Source organism: Gnatocerus cornutus, chromosome 9, assembly GCF_029298725.1.
Source record: "Gnatocerus cornutus isolate USDA-ARS CGAHR chromosome 9, icGnaCorn1.1, whole genome shotgun sequence".
Lineage (NCBI taxonomy): Eukaryota > Metazoa > Arthropoda > Insecta > Coleoptera > Tenebrionidae > Gnatocerus > Gnatocerus cornutus.
This window is the reverse complement of record NC_142241.1, coordinates 13,066,559-13,087,624: the sequence shown is the minus strand read 5'-3', so window position 1 is coordinate 13,087,624 and position 21,066 is coordinate 13,066,559. Positions and strand designations below refer to the sequence as shown.

Here is a 21,066-nt window from a genome sequence, read left to right as displayed (position 1 = left end):
TAGCAAAAATCGATGTGAAAATCGAATCAAAAACCAAGATAAGTTTAGAAAAGCTCTTCAAAAGAAGTCGAGTAGAGTAGAGAGTAGAGTAACGACTAGAGCTATACAGCGTTGTTTAAAAATTAGAAATCAACATGACAACAATATTCTTGTTAATAAAAAGATGATTGCTTATTTTATTATGCTTTTTATCAATGTTAAACATAAAATTAATGTTGTTTTAAAGAGCTTTTTATTTAGCTTTACTCGTGTCCTAGTATTTGATAATTGCTTCTAAAAGGTAATTGTTTTAGATGGAGTTTGATGTCTTATCTTAATATTTTTACCTATAACCGCCAACATGTGTAGGTAAGTTAAATAAATACATAAATTAGTTAATGGTATTGATTACTAAGAATAAAACAGTTTTTTTCGTTTCCTGTAAAATTATTAAAATGGCATTTACATCGTTTTGGAATGGCGAGCCTCAATTGAAGAGTTATTTTTCAAAACTCAACAAATCCATCTCATAAATTTTTACAAGAGTTTAAAAAAAACGATAATTTGTTGAATTTTCTTCAAATTTACTTCAACTATTTTGGCATAAGATAGTAACACAATGTTTTAGCAATGTTTTTAGGTTTTTCACTGATACACATAGTTAGATTTACCCAAAATAATTACAAATTTACATCAAAAACCTACTGTCATTCCAAATTGGCATTTTTATTGAATTTTGAAAAATAACTTCTCAATTCTTTTTCAAAAGTTTTTTGAATCATCGCAGTTGTACATGTCATCGTTCCAGTTTTTATTATTGTCAAAATCTGTTATCAAAATTTCCGTTAAATCTTTCATACCTTTTTAAAAACATGGTTTTTGGTACTTTTATGTCTATTTTCTCCAATTTTTTAATTTCTTGTTATGCAGGATTAAGCAAGCCCGCCATCGGTTTGAGCATTCTAGCATCGCCAACATTTATAAAATCCACCAGCATCGGAGATTTTCGTCCGGCACCTCCTGTGGCTTATCGTGATCAATCTGCATTTTCGGGCGCTGCTTCTTTGCCAATGAGAGCTCCTCGACAAAGACATGTGGAGCAGTATGGAGGACATCACAGTGCTTCTTGGGCTGAACGCTCTCCACAGGTGGGCCTCGGTAGGCCTCCACCAGCTCCTTTCCACAGTCTTTCACCACCTCCATACCAGTCATCAAGCCGTAGTTTGTCGCGTTGTCCCCAGACACCACCACCATCTAGGCTTCCAGGCCAAGAGTCGCCTTGCAACGACTGTGTTTTTAATGTCGGCAGAGGGATGAATGTTACAGTGAACGTGGGCACGTCGAACACCTTCCAAATTACTTGTAATGGCAAAGTTTTGTACGCTGCCGATCCTAGCAAATCGAGCGAGAATATCGTCCCTCCAGAGGAAACTCTATTACACATTCATCCAGATCTGCCGCGTAATGAACGTGCATGTGCAGGAGGTGCAGAAGGAGAAGGAACACCAGGCGAAGAAATGCCACCACAGGCAAAATGGGCACTGGATTTATCCTACACTCCGAATAGAGACTTGTCCTTACATTCTTCGGCAGGAACACCAGATTTTCCGTGTTCTCCACTAGAAGAAAATGCTTTCATGCCGAGGACTCCACAAAGAAACATGGCGAAATTTGAATTAGGTCTGTCACCACAGTCGTTTTCTTCGGGTTCTGGAGGCAGCGCACCCTGGTCGCCTTACAGCGTTCACGAAAACGAAAATAATCTCTTGGTATCTTCACCACTTGGTCAATCTCCGGGAGTAAGGAATTTTATTGAAGAGACCGACCGGCTTTCATTAGAAGAAACTAACGCATTGAGAAGAGGGCTCTGCGAATTTCAAGAAGTGCGAAGGAGGGAAATCGCTTCGTTGTAACAACCAACAGATAATGTAACTAGTAAGCCAAAGATCAGAACGTCAACGTGAGAATATTAAAGAATCAAAGAACATTTTTTGCTTTTCATTATGAATTTATTCTAGTTCTGCATTTTCACTCTCATTGCAGGTCTCTTCGGTTCATCTAATTATTTAACTAATTGTTTTTTTAATGTTAATCTTCAGAGTCTTTAGTTCGTTCATTTTATAATCCAAAGATAACAAATCTTTTCTAAAATTTTAATTGTCGCGTATCCTTGCTGTCCAAGTGACAACGGCGCCGACGTCAAAATTCCAGTAATGAGGCGTTCAAAAATTCAACAACTTGTTATACCAAAAGGAGTTCTCGAACAAGAAGAGGTGGCGGTCATTGAAATTCCAAAACGATTTCAAAAAGCTCCTATAATTGTTTTGAGGAGACGAGGACGTGAAAGAGATAATACACGAGTTGCTCAGTATTTCCTCGATGCACCAAACAAAGAATCTGTGCGCTGAATGTAAAATTTGCAATAAACGCACAATAAAGAAGACTTTGTTTTAGTCCACTTCTAATAGTCATCAGAGTTTGGCGAATACCAGCTTCCTAGCAGATGTGACACCGCAAGTAAGTTTGTCTTATTTTTTATTTATTAGTGATTTTATTAACTGCTTTTTACTTCGGAGATATCACAGATTCGCACCATTTTTGCAGCGGCCGGTGTACCAATCTTCTTTCCAATGCCCGGAATGCTACGAACCCAGAAATTTTACATTTAAGTACCCAGCTCCTGTTTATTATTCAACACCTACATCTGCCCATGAGGTACTTAAAAAAAATGAAATTTTGAAGAATAACACCATTTCCAGTGTCCTGCAATGGTGGCACTACAACAACAAGAACGCAACGAACAAAACATGCTCAACAGAAGCTTAGAGAAGTTCCAAAGAAACCGAAGAAACAATTTAATCCAACCCAGAGTCTCGTTTGATTCCGACTCCAGCGACACCGACTAAACAAAATACACCCTTAAACCCTCATCTCACTTTTATTTAATACATTTTATTTATAAGCGTGCTCAATAAGAAACTTAACTGAAGACTTCTTCAGCTTTAAGCACGGTTTCTCAATAACGTCTCTTCTTTCCGGGATTTCTACACTAAGCGCTCTGACTTCGACGTCAGGCGGTTTTAAGGAAGTTTTTCCCAAGATCATGTTTCGTATTAAATCTATCTGTCTTGCGGAAACAGAAGGGTGGTACATGGTGGTAGTCCTCTTTGGGGGCTTCATTCGATACCAGACGTTCTCGTGGAGGTCGGAACTATCGGACGCGGCGGATTTGTCGATGGTGGTGCCTTCAACATAACAGAAATTTTTTTCTGGAAACAAACATTAGACAGGGGTAAAAAAATAGGAAGAATACCATCTTCATCGTCCATGGTGCACAAAAATTTTGAACTTGGCGCCGAGAGGTGTGACGTTTGCTGTCAGATTGTTTATCAAGTCGGCTGGTTTTTATCAATTTTAATTTGCACCATTTTAATACAATTAATTTTGTTGTTTTTATGATTACTTACTTTTAACGTTTTTTTCTGTATAGAAACTTTTGTATATTTCAGCCTTTTTCCGAAGAAAATCCGTTTTTGAAGTTTTAATTTTGAATTTTGCGCGCTTGAACATAACCGTTGTTTTCGTTTTGACAGTTGTCTAAATTTATTTAATCTAAATTCATTGCAGTTTCTCCAAAAACCTTTAAATTTGTAGTCATAGCATCATATCAGCCTTTTTTAACGCCAACGGGCTCATTACGTGGTCTGTTTTTTGTCCAACTTTCTTTCTCATATTTTTTATAGGTTATGTTTACAAACAAGTTTGAATTTGGGTGAGTGTTCGTTTCGCTTTTTCTGGTAATAAACCTGCCTTTTAGTGCGTTACGATGAGTTCTGATAAAAGCGACGATGAGGAACACGACGCAATTTCGAAACAAATTGTCGATTACTACAGGAAATACTCGCAATCAAAGCATCTCCCGAAATATTTCTCTGGAACGTCACTGTCATACATGCCCCCAATTGTCAGGGAAGAGGAAATCCACCCAAACATACCAATTATAGCCGTTGATTATGCAAGCAGTGAAACTCTAGTTGCTCCAGAAAAAGACACAGATTACCCCAAAGTTGTCTCCCCTACAAGCTCAATAACCTCAAATCGCAAACTGGAATGGGACAACGGCGCAGATATCGGTTACGATAACTACCAAAAAAGCACGAAATTGCAGAAAAGCACTTCTCTCCCCATTTTATTAGTTGATCAAGACGTGGGGAGTACAGACAAGGGCCCCAAACTCGCCCCTCAAATTGTGACAATCATTTCATATCCTAGCAGTGATGACGTGCATGAGAAAACGCAGTCATCCTCGTCTTCCACGTCGTACCGCGCCCGAGCTCCCATTGCGTCATCTAGCTCCAGCGTGCAAACTGAGAAAGTTGCTAGTGCTAGTACTAATTCTAGCTTGCAAACTCCACAGAACACCTCTTCTAGTTCCAGTTCTTTGAAGAGTACGATCGATTACTTGAAGAGTAGAATTGGGGTGCCTGATGCTGAATCCACACCTAAAATTGAAGTTGATAAGCCCCAAAAACGAGTAGTCACGCTTTGTTCCACCAAACCCATTAACATTGAATGCGTCGCGAGGAAGAAAAGCTCCGACAAAGTCGTCCAGACTAGCTTATCTCAAGAAAACGTGTCTAAATCTGTACAAACTAGCCTTGAAGTTCTACCTGAGAAGCTCCACAGTGAGCCTGTGAAGCCAGAAAACCAGAGCGTCATCATTATTAGTTACGAAAGCGAAAATGATAAACAAATCTCAAGTTCTAACACTCAAACTGAGAGTGAAGTTGTCGCCTCGCATTGCGACAGCTTCGAGTACTACAAAAACGAAAAAGGCTTCAAGAAAAGCTCAACCGACTCTTCCAAAGATCTTCCGATACTTGGTCAATTAATTTCTAAGAAACAATCGAAAAATCTCATTGGGGACATCGACAAAAGCATCGACATTCTTCAAAAACTGCTAAAGTCAAAGAAGTACGACGCTGCAACCAAAAAACGCTACATCAAGAAAATCGTTGAGAAGATCGTGGATTCGAAATATAACGAAGATAGTACCACCAGTTCCGAGCTGTTTGTACCTAAAGCCTCAACAGACCAGTGGCAACCGAAACTCACTCTCAAGACATTCAGTGATGAGTTTCTGCCTAAGAAATCAATTTTTGTAGTCAGTAAACCTGGAGATTCTGCTGAAAGCAGTCTTGAGAAGCATCCCAGTTGGAAAGAAGACAAAACAGCGTCCGAGAGGCGTCTAGAAAAGCAGAAAGGTCAAGGCGACCACCTTCTGAAATTCGCGAAGAAGGAAAGACAGCACCAGTTGTCGTGGATCAACGATGAAATCACTCATCTTACTAAACTGAAAGGACTGCTTGAGCAGAAAGTTCAAAGGACCACCACGGTCTATATGGTGTCCAAACCTGAGTACTCTTCAGCTTCAAGTTCCAGGAGTTCTACGTCGAGGAACTATGTTATAGAAACAGAACTGTCTAAAAGTGGCAGTTCTGGTGTTCCCACAGACTATAATATTCGCGACAAAGACGGGGAACGGAAGTACCAAGTTACAACGTCTGAAGAAGATGTCAATCCTAACGTCATCGGAGAAGTTGAAGTTGTTTCGGATGACGCCACCACCAATATTAAGATCCGGACGGTGAAAAATGATCAAAATCAAGGTTTTAAACCTCCGGGTTTGGTTGGTACGGGAAAATACGACACTTTTCCAAGAAGCAAGGGGGAGAGGGAAATGTGTTGGCCTTGTGGTACCAAGAAGAAAAATGGTACGTATCTCTTCGTTACTAATTACTCGTTTACCTGAAGTTTTTACAGAAGGTTTTAGTTTCAAAGTTCCTCTTCTGAGCGATTCATCTCTTTATGACCAAGTTAATGCGGTCCTGGATAAGCACGGAGGTCGTTTTTGTCACTGCAAGAAGCATGCTAACACTGAAAGACCTGGAAATTCAAAAGAAACCAGGACTAGCGTTTTAACGGTGGTAGATCCAACACGAGAGTGCTACTGCTGCGGACATAAAAGAAGTAAGCGCAAAGAAGCGCCCGCTTGTAAATGTCGAGGCGACTGTTATAAATTTCTTTCGAAAATCCAAGACTTTGATGCGCCAAAGATTCGATCATGCCGTTGTAAAAATGGACACGCAGATACAAGCACGAAGAATGACAAAAAGAATGGAAATGGAAGTAAAGACAATTACCAACCTGAAGAACAGCTAAGATCTCTGCAGACTGGAGTTACTGAATCTGAAGAACACCTAAGATTACTGCAAGCTGGTTTTACTGAACCTGAAGAACACCTAAGATCACTGCAAACTGGATTTACTGAACCTGAAGAACACCTAAGATCATTGCAAGCAGGATTTACTGAACCTGAAGAACATCTAAGATCACTGCAACCTGGTTTTACTGAACCTGAAGAACACCTAAGAAGTCTGCAAACTGGATTTGCTAAACCTGAAGAACACCTAAGGTCTCTGCAAACTGAATCTACCGAACCTGAAGAAGGGCTAAAATCGCTGCAAACTGAATCTACTGAACCTGGCAAGGGGGATGTTGTTACTGGCCCAATAAACGGAACCATTTCTCAGCGAAAAGACATCAATGATTCAGACAAAACTTCTAAACCAGAAGATGCCGAAACCTACTTAACTGACAAAAGTCAATCGGATGAATTCGAAACTGATAGCATAAAGTACAGTGAGTCCAATGCTGAACACAAATCAAATTCTGGAGGTAGCAAAACCTCCAAACTTTCTGATCAGGCAAACAATCTTGCTGAGAATACCGTTGTAACTAAGAGATCTTCGAGTTCTCAAGATTCGAAAAAATCGGCCAAACAGTACGCGTCTGCTGAGATCCAAACTTGTAAGTGCGACTTTGAGAACGCGCAAAATCCCTCTACGAAAATAAAACCTGGTTGCTGCTATTGCAAGCCTGGGGACAAGCAGTTCGCTTCTGCAGAAGTCCAAACTTCCTTCAGTGAGAAAAGTGTGTCTACTGGCTCCCAGAGTTCGAGTTATACTTCTTCTTTTTCAAGCACAATCACTTCTTCCGAGTCTCTGACTTCTTGTGTTTGTTGTAAACGACAGAATGTGACCTCTCGACATTTATATCGTCTTCGGGAGAAGTTGAGTGACCAAACGTACCCTCTTTGTCAATATTGCTACCGGCAAAATCGCTCTCTTTATTCGCCGGGTTTCTACAAACCGGATCATGTCTGTAACTGTTACAGTGTGGTTCAAACAAAGACTTTGAACGAGATTAAGCAGACCATCAATGATCTTAACGAACTTCAGGAGTTTTGTACTTGCAAGTCAGGGAGTCGTAGCAGCTCTCAGTATTGCGAGTATTGCAAGTGTAAGTTGAAGAAGACGTCGAGGAATCGCAACGGAATTGCGTACATGTTGACTTTTGAAAATGAGCCGATTCAGGAGGGAAAGAAGGAAAAGAAGCGAAAAAAGCCTTTAGAGGAAATTAAGATCAAGATTCCGGTGGTTGCGAAGAAGAGGCACAAAGATAAAGAAAATAACAAAAAACGAGAAAAACGGAGGAGAGAAAGTGAGAGTAGTACCACTGAACTCCCGAGGAACAAAACGTCGCTACAGGAGTACTTGGCGCAAAATCGCCCAGAATTCGTCGAGGAGGCTGAAGGTCGCCGAAGATCAGTCAACCAAAACAGGACACAACGAGAAGAAATGTCCGACTACAATAAGTTGAATTTTTTGAAAAAGTCCCAGGAGGAGAACAAGAAAAGTATGGTAAAGTTGAAGGCCGCTGTGTCTGAAGTGTTTTTTTCCAGATTCTAAACGAATTTTCTCCGGCAAAGAAATGAAGGAAATCAATAAAAGAAACTACAATAAGTTACCGGAAGTCCAACAAAAACTGATAGATAATCGAGAAAAACAGTTAAGACGGGCCAGTCGGTTGATGGCGGATACTTTTAATCAGGTTAGTATGTGCAACTCTTGTGCTTGCTGTCAATTTGAGTGTTCTTTTTAGAAGTTGCGAGAAAATGTCTTGAGGGGGAAGAAAGATCTACCGACCAATTGCAAAGTTATTTGTATGTAAGTCCCAGGTTTAGCCAATATTCGTCCGAGGTTTAGTTTTCTAAACGTTTTTACACTGAATATAAAGTTGAAAATAAAGTACAAATTATATTTTTAATAGAAAAGTTTTACACAACACATTTTTCTTGAAAATACAAGTCACTAATTGTCCAATTTAGCCTCTTGATCATCCCGAGGCGCCTTCCTTCCACAAGATCTCCACTTAACACTTCACCACAGACTTAATAAAAATCAACTCACAATAACAAGACGTGGCAAAGGTGACTCCTACTATTTGGCTCTTCATTTTCACCAATGACTTCATCATTTGACCTCATTCTTCCAAATTCCACGATGAAATCATTCTGTTCCCATTGATAAGCACTTGAGCAGCAGGAGGTCGATTGTACTCCTGCGGCACTAGTACTTAGAAACAGGACAGTTTTCAGTCGATTTTTCCTGCAACGAAAATTAATTAATTGGGTGTGATATCGGATGTGTACCTCCTTACGAGTGTTCCTTTTACATTTTTTCATTCATCGTTGGCTTGTCGGAAGGTTAATTGAAATGACCTTTTGTAAATTAAACGTCTGCCGGTTTATAATTGACTCTTAGTGAGATCTGAGTAAATGTTTGCTTGGACGAAAATTCCACTGAAAAACTCGGGTGGTGAAACCCACTGTTTTTACTAGTAAATTAATTTTCCCTCATGTTTGCTATTAAGAATAATGTGGTCCTGTATTCGGCAGATTGCATTATACGGGTAGCTTCATTCGCTAGATAGCGTGGGATGAGTAATACTGGGCACCCACCTATGGGTGCATGGAAATGGACAATTTACCGCAGTTGTGGTCTTACCAATGATACGGACTTAAATTTAGAACAGAAAGGTCATTTTGGTGGAAAGGTTATCGAAATTCTAATTTTGTAATTTACTTCTAGAAAGTGGAGTAGATGTACTGGCGGGAAAAGGAAGAAGTAAAATCGACCGGTGCCCAATTTTTCTGATTATTATAATTGAATTCGCAAATTATAGAGTGAGATTAAAAATCCTCTAGAAATTAAATTATATAATATTGCATTGAATTATTAAATTTTTGCAGTCAAAAATATCGATCTTGAAACACAGACATGAGTTTTTCAAATATTTACTCAATGAAGTAAAATGTAACGTTTAATTTTACTTTTAAATTTTTTGAAATTTTTCAGGGAATTAAGAAGTACGAAAATTCAGAATTTTTCAAAATAAATCTTTGAGTACCAATTTCTAATTTTTGTACATCTCATTTTTTAAACAAAATAAGTATTTTTCTAAATATTTACGGAATTAAGAGAAATGCGAATTCTAAAATTTGGTAAAGTAAAAAGCTCAATATGCAGTTTTCAAATCGTCGCGCGTCGTGCTAAAATTCGTTACGTTGATATATTCGCTAACTTTTTCTTATTTAACGGAGACTGAGAGGTTTTTAAATGTGGGTTGTCAAAGCTGAGGTTGAAAATTTATAGAATGCAAATAAATTTTTTCTTAATTCTGAAATAATAACACATAAAATATTTTTTTATAAAGTTAAAACCCCTTTGGTTAAATAATCTTGTCGATTTTCTTTTAAATCTGACTTATCTCACTTATGTAAACAAGGAAACGAAGAATTTTCCAAATTTTCAGAGTTAAAAAATGTACATTTTTTTTATTTTACTGGAATCAAAGACCTCAATCTTATACTTGCAAGTAAATTTCCAATTTTTGTGAAAATCTTGGGAAAAGAACATAAAGTAATTGTCATTTCCACATTATTAAATTGAACTATTTCGTCCACAATTAACTTTTAAATCGACTTTTCCCCTCATTTAAAATCTTTAACAACTGCACATTTTTTCTTTTTTGAAGTTAGTTTATTCCACTGTTCAAAAAAAACGTTTTATCCACTTAAGAATGTTAAACGCCCGAAATGTGGATAAAACATTGTGTAAAACACGTATACAATAAATGACTATTTTAAGATTAAATCAGTTTTGTAAGATTAGAAATTAAAATAAAAAAAATGGAAAGAATCAATTAACTTTGACTAAAATTTCTGGCGACCAATGAAACTACATACAATGTGCTATCTGCAGCGATAATAATTTTTCTCGCAGCAAAATATCTAATCGTATAAACCACACTTTCGGAGATCACTCTCACTATTTACAGACACGTGCTGATCTCCAACCCAAGCAAAAAGATGTGCTAAAGATATGTATGTAGGTTAGCCTGAATTTTTTAAAACAAACTAAAATGGACGTGTAGCATAATGACACGACATGTTTCTATGAATGAAAATGACCGAACCAAGCAATCAAAACGAGGTGCAAGAAAAATCATACGAAATCTTGAGTTTTTTGCCAAAAAAACAGATTTAATAATTACCTTGAAGTGTATTTGTGCCCAGCACACCGACCACTCGACGACTATTTGTTTTAGAAAACATGGTCGGGGGTCATCATAATATCATGGGGTTAGGGGTCAATGCGATAAGGTTTTTTTTCATTTACATTCGTCGTTTGAGTAATGTCTCTGGATTTATCTTCTTGACTATAAAGAAAAAATGTTTTGTGAAAAAAATTAAGTGGATTTTTTTCGCTCACCTTGATTTTGATCCACACACGACACAGTTTGTAAAGACCCACACACATCACGCATTTAAGTCTGCCACTGACGTTTAATGAGAGTCAATTGGGTTTATATGCGAAGCCCACATCCCTGTGTTAATTTAACTTAAATTAAGAGATTATTTCCTTTGTACACGTTATTATTCTATTGTAGCCTGCATTGATGCTACTATACCACTCTATGAATAATGCCATTACTACCTATTTATATAAAATTATTTCAAAAATAGATCTGTAGTGTTAAGCAAAATGTTGTAGACTAATGATAAGAAAGAGAAAATTATTGCTGTTTGGAATGGTATGTTCTTGTACAACTAGAATCGTAAAGACTAATCTTGCTAATGGTGATAAATTCCAAAAACATTTGCTTTAGATAATTCGCTTCTCAAGTCCATAGAAATCCGGAGTTGTCTGCTCGGTTCAAATAATAATTTATTAAAGTTTCCCATTTATTGTCAAACGCAAATTTATTTACTCTATTTTTATTTGCTTATGTGTAAAATTGATAAAACGGGTTATTATCTAAATTCTCTTAATATTCTCTAAATTCTGGGGTAATTTAATATTAGATGCCTTTTTTGCTTTTTTACGTATTCCAGACTTTTTTAATAAGTTTAGGGTCCGGCAACACTTGTAGCCACCTCCAAAAATCGTCGTTAATTTAAAAAATAAAAACGTGAAAAACTCTAGAATATGACTCAAAAATTAGTTTTTTGTCACCGATGGTTTAGCGTCGCGATGTCTAGCAAATGTAATTTTTAAGACTGGATTTGGAATCCACGCGTAAAATGAGTCAAAATAACTCAAGTTTGTTCCAAAAATTAACGAGAAATCGACCGCAGAAGTTTGACATATGAGTTTTATTAGTCGAATTTTTTTTCGGCGAATCAAATATTCGACTTTCGGAAAATCTAAGAAGGAATTTTTAACTAAAAAATTGCGAGAAAAACGATGGCGAAAACCGTAATTTCTATTTGTCGTAGTTTCCTAGATATTGAGCATTGGTCTTTCAATCAATTTTGACTAATTTGATAAAAAAGCATTTTTCCTTATATTTTAAAAACAATTTGAATCAAGTCTGAAATGACAAAAGATATGTTTAACACATTTATATGTAGGGGAGGGGGGAGGACATAGTGGAAAACTTAACAATTAATTAGTCACGCATTCTAAAATTATGGAAATTAACAAAAAATTTTTACTAAATATTATAGACTAATGTATTGCGAATGATTTTTAAGGTACCTTTTTTGATTACAATAAAAAACTTACGCCATGTGAGCATTATTTTGAAAAATGGGATTGGGTGTTTGGTTCTACTATGCCTCAAAAATCGCTAAAACTTGCAAACTACATTTTTAAAGCGTCGCGACGACAAAATTATTGGTGATAAAAAACAAATTTGGTCTTCCGGTTCTGTAGAACAAATACATAGGAACGTGAAATAGGTCAAGTAGAAATAGGATCCTAGTAGAGGAATCCTTATTAATATAAGAGTTTTTTTTTAACATTTTTCCTGTGGTCCAATAATGCAGTGCAAAGATGAAAATACAGTTCTATTATTTTCCTATTGCCATTTCCAAGAAAGAGCTATTATTTTACAAACCGCTGGACCTCTTGGTTTCGTCAAACTACCTGACCCCATCATAAATTTTGTGCTTGTGGAGAAGTACTAATTTCTATGGTTTGCTGGCGATTGCTGGTTGTAAATTACAAAATTTCAGCTTCGATTTAAAATCTAAAATTTACGCTACGAATACTCGCTTAATTATGGGAATATTTTTTAAAACTTAGGACCGTTGTATTCAGAACGACTTGCTTTACAATCCGATTGGATTCATTTTTGATACAACAAAGCAAACCGAAGTTACAGTCTTCAGCCAAAATTGATGCAGTGTAATTACCGTTCCAGGGGTGATATCAATAAAAAAAAAGCATGCAGTTTGTAGATAACTACAAGGACAGTATATATTCTAAATTTCAGTTTTCTAGTTCAAACCGTTTTTGAGTTATGATGGCTCTAGTTTACATTGCATTGCCCATAAGGATTGTAGGTAGCGACCGCTCTTAAAAATTTGGCTCTCTGGCGACAACCCAAAAATTCAAACGACCGAAATTGAAATTGAAAATTTTTCATCGTTTGGGTCGGATTTTTTTTTTCGCGAAAAATCGACTATCGAATTTTGATTGATGATGAATAAAATAGTATGCAAGTTTACTCCAAAAAATAAGCGAGATATCGATGTCAAAAGTTTGGCATAGTTTTAGTCATGAATTTTCGCTAAAAACTGCAACTTTTGACTTTTAAAAAATCTAAGAACTATTTGTTATGTAAAAAATCACGAGAAAAACAATGGCGCAAACCGCATCTCAATATCTGAAATAGTTTCCTAGATATCGAGCATGAATTGTTTCGAACCTTCGAAAATTTGACCCTCTGGCGACAACCCAAAATTTCAAACGGCCATAACTCGGTTATTTATTGGCAATTAGTAAAAAATTATCATATTTTTGGATTCAGCGTGAAATTCTGCGTAAAATGAGACTCAAATTTGTTGAGTTTGCTTAATAAATAAACGAGGTATTGGCCAAAAACTGTTTTGAAAACATCATTTTAGGGTGATTTTCCATCAATGTTTTCAAAATGAAAACGACGTTTAATAGCTTTGAATTTAAATCAGTTGAAAAAGGTGCTCAAAATCTATCTACTGGCCAAATTTGAGATCTATAGAACAAATAGTTTGCGAGTTATGGCCAAAAATAAAAAAAATGAAAAATTTTCATCGTTTGAGTCGCAATTTTTTTTTGCGAAAAATCGACTATCGAATTTTGGGCTTTTGAGAACATTTTCTAACGTAAAATGAGCCGAGAAAAACGATGGCGCAAACCGCATCTCAATATCTCAAATAGTTTCCGAGATATTTAACTTTGAAAATTGGGAAAAATGAGAAAAAATGAAAATCAACTATCCGAAACTTTGATCGGCCATAACTCAGTTATTTGTTGTCGGATCTGAATTTAAATCCTAGATTTGGAATCTGCGGAAAATTTTGCGTATACCGATGTATAATAACTCAAGTTTACTCTAAAAAATAAGCGAGATATCGATATGAGAAGTTTGGCCATAGTTTTAGTCATGAATTTTTGCGAAAATTTGCAACTTTCGACTATTGGAAAATCCAAAAACTATTTCTTATGTAAAAAATCACGAGAAAAACAATGGCGCAAACCGCATCTCAATATCTGAAATAGTTTCCTAGATATCGAGCATGAATTGTTTCGAACCTTCGAAAATTTGACCCTCTGGCGACAACCCAAAATTTCAAACGGCCATAACTCGGTTATTTATTGGCAATTAGTAAAAAATTATCATATTTTTGGATTCAGCGTGAAATTCTGCGTAAAATGAGACTCAAATTTGTTGAGTTTGCTTAATAAATAAACGAGGTATTGGCCAAAAACTGTTTTGAAAACATCATTTTAGGGTGATTTTCCATCAATGTTTTCAAAATGAAAACGACGTTTAATAGCTTTGAATTTAAATCAGTTGAAAAAGGAGCTCAAAATCTATCTACTGGCCAAATTTGAGATCTATAGAACAAATAGTTTGCGAGTTATGGCCAAAAATAAAAAAAATGAAAAATTTTCATCGTTTGAGTCGCAATTTTTTTTCGCGAAAAATCGACTATCGAATTTTGGGCTTTTGAGAACATTTTCTAACGTAAAATGAGCCGAGAAAAACGATGGCGCAAACCGCATCTCAATATCTCAAATAGTTTCCGAGATATTTAACTTTGAAAATTGGGAAAAATGAGAAAAAATGAAAATCAACTATCCGAAACTTTGATCGGCCATACCTCAGTTATCTGTTGTCGGATCTGAATTTAAATCCAAGATTTGAAATCTGCATTAAATTCTGCGTACACTGATGTATAATAACTTAAGTTTAATCTAAAAAATAATCGAGATATCGATATCAGAAGTTTGGCATAGTTTAAGTCACGATTTTTTGCGAAAATTTGCAAATTTTGACTGTAGAAAAATCAAAGAACTATTTCTCATGTAAAAAATTGCTAGAAAAACGATGGCGCAAACCGCATCTCAATATCTGAAATAGTTTCCCAGATATCGAGCACGAATTGTTTCGAACCTTCAAAAATTTGGACCTCTGGCGACAACCCAAAAATTCAAACGGCCATAGTTCCGTTATTTGTTGACGAAATTTGAAAATTCTCATGTTTTTGGATTCAGCGTGACATTCTGCGTAAAATGAGACCCAAATTTATTGAGTTTGCTTAATAAATAAACGAGGTATTGGCCAAAAACTGTTTTGAAAACATCATTTTAGGGTGATTTTCAGTCAATGTTTTCAAAATGAAAACGACGTTTAATACCTTTGAATTACACATCAGTAGAAAGAAGAGCTCGAAATCTATTTATTGGCCAAATTTGAGATCTATCGGACAAGTAGTTTACGAGTTATGGCCAAAAATAAAAAAAATGAAAATTTTTTATCGTTTGAGTCAGATTTTTTTTTCGCGAAAAATCGACTATCGAGTTTTGGGCTTTTGAGAACTTTTTTTAACGTTAAATGAGCTGAGAAAAACGATGGCGCTAACCGCATCTCAATATCTCTAATAGTTTCCGAGATATTTAACTTTAAAAATTAGGAAAAATTAGGAAAAATCTACTAATCAACTATCTGAAACTTTGATCGGCCATAACTCAGTTATTTGGTGTCGGATCTAAATTTTAATCCCAGATTTGGAATCTTTACTTCAAAAAATAAAACGATGGCGCATACAGTTTGTCAATGTTCCGAGATATTGGGCATGGATTGTTTCCGTTTATTTTTTACGAAACAGATTCTTTAACAGCGGATGTTTAATATTCTTTACATTCTTTGAATTTTTTAGATGCCCCACTCTCTTCAGATTGTCTAAAACTAGTCAAATATTTACTTGAATTTTTTGCTAATACATCTTTAAGGCCTGTAGATTTTTCAGAATTGAAATTTAATACTACAGATTTTTTCGCTTCTTTTTTCCCATTCTGCATTTTTTTTCAATTTTCTAGACGTCTTTATCTATATTTATTTATTTATTTATTTATTTATTTATTTATTTATTTATTTATTTATTTATGTATTTATGTATTTATTTATTTATTTATTTACCTAACAATCGAAGAGGGGAATTAATAATTTTTTGTTTAAATAAGTTTTGAATATTTAAAAGTCAGAACGGCTAAAAAGTAAATCTTCCAATCACCGAGAAATGAATTCCTCGAACCTTTAACCTTTAAATCTCAACCTAGTCCGAGTCCGCGGTAACATTATTACCACTGATTGAACTGATTACATGATTGTCACCCATTAGAACCCGAATAGGAATATTACTTGGTTCCATTCAAGTTTTTCCATTTGATTTGTTTCCCTCATTTGTGATACTATAATAACTAATTTTACCTTCTTTCCGGACCACTTATACAATTGCAAATTGCCAGCACAAACAATACAATCAATGACTACAGCGCGTGTTAAAACGGCACAAGAGGCATTCAGTAGTGTAAGCGTCATAGCCATTATTCTATTTAGCCCGAAGTAACACGTAATAAGATTTAAATATGTCCAGATGAGCTTCATTCATTCAATTAATTGAGTTAAGGTAGAATATAGGAGAAGAATCGAGTAAAAGACGAAATGAAAGAAAAAAAACTCATGCGGGGTCTCGGACAGGAAACTGTGTAAATGAGGAAGTCCAATTAAAAAATATTAAATCTGACACTGGCAAGTCATTGCTGAAATATGTTGTCTTTTTTGAGTTTAATGGCATCAGATTGTTGATTGTTGTTAACCAAATATAAAGCAGCTAGACCGAGGAGATTTTCAAATTTCACCTTCGGCGCAACTACTTAATATCTGGGAAACTTGAATTTTCCTTCTTCAATCTTGGACAAAGTCTGAGAGGTCTCTTGATAATACTTTGACTTATATACTTGAGGGGTGGTTTATCGGTGTCTCTACTTTCTTCGGGATTAATGATGTTTGTCGTACGCATTACTAATATTTAAATAAACATAGTTGGAATAATTACTTGCAATGGTGGTTATCTTTTATTGTCATTGTTACTATAAATAATGTGAGATTGTGGGTTATCGGTGGATTTTGGAATTTTATGATTAAAAAAAGAACGCTTTTACCTTTCTTTATGGGAAATTATTTAACTACAAATAATTAACTTTTTTTGTCTAAAAAGTACTCCTTATAATTATTTTGGCAATTTTATTTATTATCCTAAATTTTTAATATTTATCCACATTCCTATTTCTCTCTATTTAATTTTTTGAGCTCCTGTCTTCCAAGATTCTGGTATATTTTTCGGTTTTTGAACTTCAGAATTAAATTCATGCCAATTTTATTTTTTTCTAAAAAATCGTCTTTAATTTTAAAGATAACATTTTCAAATTTGCATACGCTTACAGTTGACACAGCTCTACAATTAGACGCAAAAGTTTGTTTCTTATCACCGATAGTTTAGCGTCGCGACGCTTTCAAAATGTGGGGAGGAAACATTAAATGTGCAATGTTTATTATAGGTTTTTATAACTCGTGCCTTTTCACAAAAGTGGCAAGAATATAGTTTTTTGAGATTCAAGTCATTTTTCATTTAGTTTTTATGTTAGTCGCTGGTTTCAAACAGATGAAGAGACTTTTAAACGTGTATCTTACAATGTTTTATCCACGATTTTTCTCCATTTCAAATTTATAGTTAATTATTTTTCGTACATAAGCAAAGACAGTGTAATTGACAGAGTTTACTTAACGCCTACTTTTGAACCAGAATCTGTTAAAAAAAACACGACTATTTCTTGCACGATTTGACCCCTTTTTTAATTTCACCCGCGCCACTGCTAAAATTTAAACTAACCGCGCTTTGAAACCCTACGCATGCGCTCTTTTCTAACGTTGACAAACGCTTTCCCAAACATAACCTCACTTTTCCCTCCGAAAAAACCGCTTGTAAAACCCGAATTTTTCATAAAATCCAGCGAAAATGGCGTTAACAAAACCGAAATCCGAAATGACTGCCGAAGAGCTCCAAATGCGCGAAGAAGAGGAATTTAACACAGGTCCACTTTCTGTGTTAACCCAGTCGGTGAAGAACAACACGCAGGTACTCATAAATTGTAGAAACAACAAGAAATTACTTGGAAGAGTCAAAGCTTTCGATCGCCACTGCAACATTGTCTTGGAAAATGTTAAGGAAATGTGGACGGAGCTCCCGAGACCGGGCAAAGGCAAGAAGAAAGCAAAACCGGTCAACAAAGACAGATTTATTTCTAAAATGTTCTTGCGAGGAGATGCGGTTATTATAGTAGTTAGGAACCCGTTAGCTACCGCTAGTTAGATGTAGTTTTTGTAATTCTAATAAAATTCGCAAAAAATACAATAAAAAGTGTTTTATTTACAATGGAATGAATAACAACTCAATTCTGTTTGAGTTTAGCCGCGTTCACAGATTATGTCAACCATGCTGGGTTCCATCAAAATGGGTTCTAAGCATCTATGAACGGCAGACCCCAGAATCTCGTCAAGGAGAAAATGAACCAAACTGTAAAAAATCGTTTAGTAAACAACACTATTACAGTACCAGAAGTACTTTTCGTCAGCAACAAATCGCCAGAGATACAGCTGCAAGTAATGCGTATCCACCTGGATTTGTTGTAGCCCGTATTTGCTGAACGTCTTCAGACGCACACACTCCATGAAAGTCTGAAAAAATCCACACTTAGCATGACAAAATCTCCAGAAATCTCACCTTCAAACTAATTTTGATTATCCCTGTAAGAATAGAAATCTTATTGAACTCCACAGTCGAGAAGATTTCGATTCTTTCGCTAAAAAGCTTGTGCATGTTGGAAACCAACGCCGAATCCAAATGATTTGGAGTCAAATTCGACCAATTCGACCTGTACTGGTGCCTGGAGACTGAAATACTGTGAGTTTTACGACTAGAATCACTGCTGTGCTCAGTGTTGTTGCCCTGATCCTCGTACAACAGAGCCACGGTTGTATCTATGGCGGAAATGTCCTCAACGACACGTTTCATGACGGCTCTAACAGTCCTGGGTTCTATAGTGTTGAGCCAATCTCTTGTCTCAACACTTTTACGCAACATCTAAAGAAAAAAATAATTAGACAGTCAACGCTCGCTGCGCTCGCTTACTTGGGACACATTCAGCCCCTGAATCCTAACAAAGTAGTTTAGGAGTTCCTGCGCCGATTCCTGCATAGTCAAACTAATCTCGTATTCATTCGTCAAAGCAGCACTTTGCGTCGGATTGATTTGGAACAACTCATCGGTCTGTGACAACAAAAACCCAACGCTGCCACTTTGAAAATCCAAACACAACTTCGACAATAACAACAGCAAAGTTGGGGGGACCTTCAAGTCAGATGCCACAATTCCGCAGTAACTTCGCGCGGTGGCTGTAAAATGGTGCATGAAACACACTATCAGTCCTTCTCGGACGTTGTCAACGCAAAAACTGTCTTTGAATTGAGCTTTTTGCGCAAAGTTGATTTCCGGTTGAATGAACACCTAAAATTACACCGTTAAAAGTGTTTATTTAGGTATCGATCGGTACCATGAGATCTTGTAAAACTCCTTTGATTTTCTCAACGACTGAGAAAATAAGCGTGCTCAGGAGCTCGTTCAAGTTTTTGGAGGTGTCTTCTTGGCTCACGAGCTTCGGGGTAATGAGACTTTGCCGGATCTTTGTTAACGAATCGGCGAAGTGCATTTTGAGGATCTGTAAATGAGCTTTGCACTGTTTTCTACCCGCGTTGATAACAATGTCTGTCGCCATTCTAAAAAAGACAATCAAAACTAATTTAACCACCCGATTTTACTTACGAGGAGAAATCGACGTCTCTACACAGCGCGTTGCTCTCAATTCGCTTATAAAACCGATCTAAGGCCTGTACAAGTACCCCAGTATCCCCCACGTCTTGTTCCATATCAACTTTACTTTGAACCAACTCAAAATATTTCAACATGTTCTGTTTCACAAAACTGTTCAACTCCGTGGCGGCGAAATTCTCAAAAATATCGCTATTTTCGATGTTCTCGCTGTGATTCCTGTTGATAAACATATCGTCAAAGGAAGCGACGACTAAGCAGAGGTCAGAGAGGAATCCTGAGCACCCCAAATCAATAAACTCGCTGATATCGCGTTGCTCACTTTGATCTTTGAGCATGACTAATTGATCGCTGAGTCTCTTTTCCGCGCAGATGAGGAACTCAGAGCAGAGTTCTTTGGCAGGCTCATTTAGTTGCAGGAGTAGATCCACTGATTCTGTGAGCTCTTTCGCTGAGGCTTGGGGGTTGCTGAAATGTTTGCGTAGTTCTTTTTTTAGCTCTATTAGTATGGTTTCGCAATCGGATTTAATTCCTTGGAGGGACGGAAGATTGCCGTATTGCTCCAAGACGCGTTGGGCGTGCAAGTAGTCTTGAACGGCCTTTAAAGGGACGAAATTAAATTAGGGGTGGGAATTTAAGGGAGGGAGTATTACCTCAATGTAGCTTTTCTCCTCCATGCGTGCTTTAAGGGTTGTGGGGAGCTTGAAAAGAAACTGCAAGCGCTGGAGGAGGTTGTGCACTCCTGAGAGTTTACTAATTTGATTTCTGGTGCCTTGGAGGGTGGAATTAATTTGATCTGAGAATGACGTTATTGAGGACATGTTAGAGGCGAGGTGGTCCATCTCAGTTTCCATCTGCTTAAAGTCTACTTTCATCTGCAAACAACTTCTCAGATTTTGGGGGCACTTGTACCAAAACTACCTTTTTTATTGTATCAGTGGCTGAGATAAATTTGTTGTAATTCTCGTAGACGAGTGTCTGCATATCGGAGTGAAGAGTTTGAGTGTCTTTCACGATTTCGCTTTCATGGTCCATTATTTGCTTCAAATTTGAGTCCTACAAGAAGTCAATCACACCAAGTCAAACCTCTGGAAATTTTACCTTGAAGAGCTTATCGAGATACATATTGGGGTTAAAATTGGAGCTGTTGAGATCAAGGGGGTTCGCTTTTTTCTCCGTCATCGCGATTTTTTTTTCGAACACCTAACCTCAATCTCAATCGGAAACGTCACTTTGACACCTGTCAAACCGATCAGCCAATCAGAACAGATATGAAAAAAAACGTGCGTATTTTTAACCCCCCCAGGCATTTCTACACGTTAAAATGACCACAGATTATGATTTTTGTTAAAAACCGTCCTTAACTTATTGGTGGTAGTGTAGTTTTGGTCAAATTCGGTTACGTAACGGCGGTTAGTTTGAATTTCGCGCCTCGTGTTTTTATTGATTTTCGGACTGGCACT

General features: G+C 36.6%; 4 protein-coding genes and 1 long non-coding RNA gene across 6 annotated transcripts; 2 read left to right on the top strand and 3 right to left on the bottom strand.

Annotated features, from left to right (window-relative positions):
- Positions 1-2,931: 2,931 nt before the first annotated feature.
- Positions 2,932-3,308, bottom strand: LOC148168962 (uncharacterized). The gene is made up of 2 exons (XM_088046266.1): positions 3,293-3,308; positions 2,932-3,248 (listed from the first exon to the last, which is right to left on the bottom strand). The coding sequence occupies exons 1-2, from the start codon at positions 3,306-3,308 to the stop codon at positions 2,932-2,934; spliced, it is 333 nt and encodes a 110-aa protein (XP_087902392.1).
- Positions 3,309-3,543: 235 nt separating this feature from the next.
- Positions 3,544-8,261, top strand: LOC148168961 (uncharacterized). Of its 2 annotated transcripts, none has more exons than XM_088045763.1 (5): positions 3,544-3,751; positions 3,797-5,753; positions 5,806-7,737; positions 7,784-7,932; positions 7,984-8,261. In XM_088045763.1, exons 2-5 carry the CDS (start codon positions 3,806-3,808, stop codon positions 8,050-8,052), a joined length of 4,098 nt encoding a protein of 1,365 aa, XP_087901889.1. In that variant the 5' UTR covers positions 3,544-3,751; positions 3,797-3,805; the 3' UTR covers positions 8,053-8,261. The 2 variants fall into 2 exon arrangements, with proteins under 2 accessions (XP_087901889.1, XP_087901888.1); XM_088045762.1 differs by having other exon boundaries at positions 5,803-7,737.
- Positions 8,197-10,751, bottom strand: LOC148168960 (uncharacterized). The gene is made up of 3 exons (XR_015770742.1): positions 10,656-10,751; positions 10,438-10,602; positions 8,197-8,489 (listed from the first exon to the last, which is right to left on the bottom strand). It is a non-coding gene; the product is annotated as an uncharacterized LOC148168960 (long non-coding RNA).
- Positions 10,752-10,893: 142 nt separating this feature from the next.
- SmD2 (small ribonucleoprotein particle protein SmD2) lies at positions 10,894-18,136 on the top strand. The gene is made up of 2 exons (XM_088046719.1): positions 10,894-10,977; positions 17,730-18,136. Exon 2 carries the CDS (start codon positions 17,735-17,737, stop codon positions 18,086-18,088), a length of 354 nt encoding a protein of 117 aa, XP_087902845.1. The 5' UTR covers positions 10,894-10,977; positions 17,730-17,734; the 3' UTR covers positions 18,089-18,136.
- On the bottom strand, positions 18,126-20,869 carry Vps51 (vacuolar protein sorting 51). Its single transcript, XM_088046713.1, has 9 exons — positions 20,705-20,869; positions 20,525-20,659; positions 20,257-20,478; positions 19,598-20,202; positions 19,329-19,551; positions 18,908-19,282; positions 18,500-18,859; positions 18,341-18,453; positions 18,126-18,292 (listed from the first exon to the last, which is right to left on the bottom strand). Exons 1-9 carry the CDS (start codon positions 20,783-20,785, stop codon positions 18,184-18,186), a joined length of 2,223 nt encoding a protein of 740 aa, XP_087902839.1. The 5' UTR covers positions 20,786-20,869; the 3' UTR covers positions 18,126-18,183.
- Between the last annotated feature and the right edge of the window lie 197 nt (positions 20,870-21,066).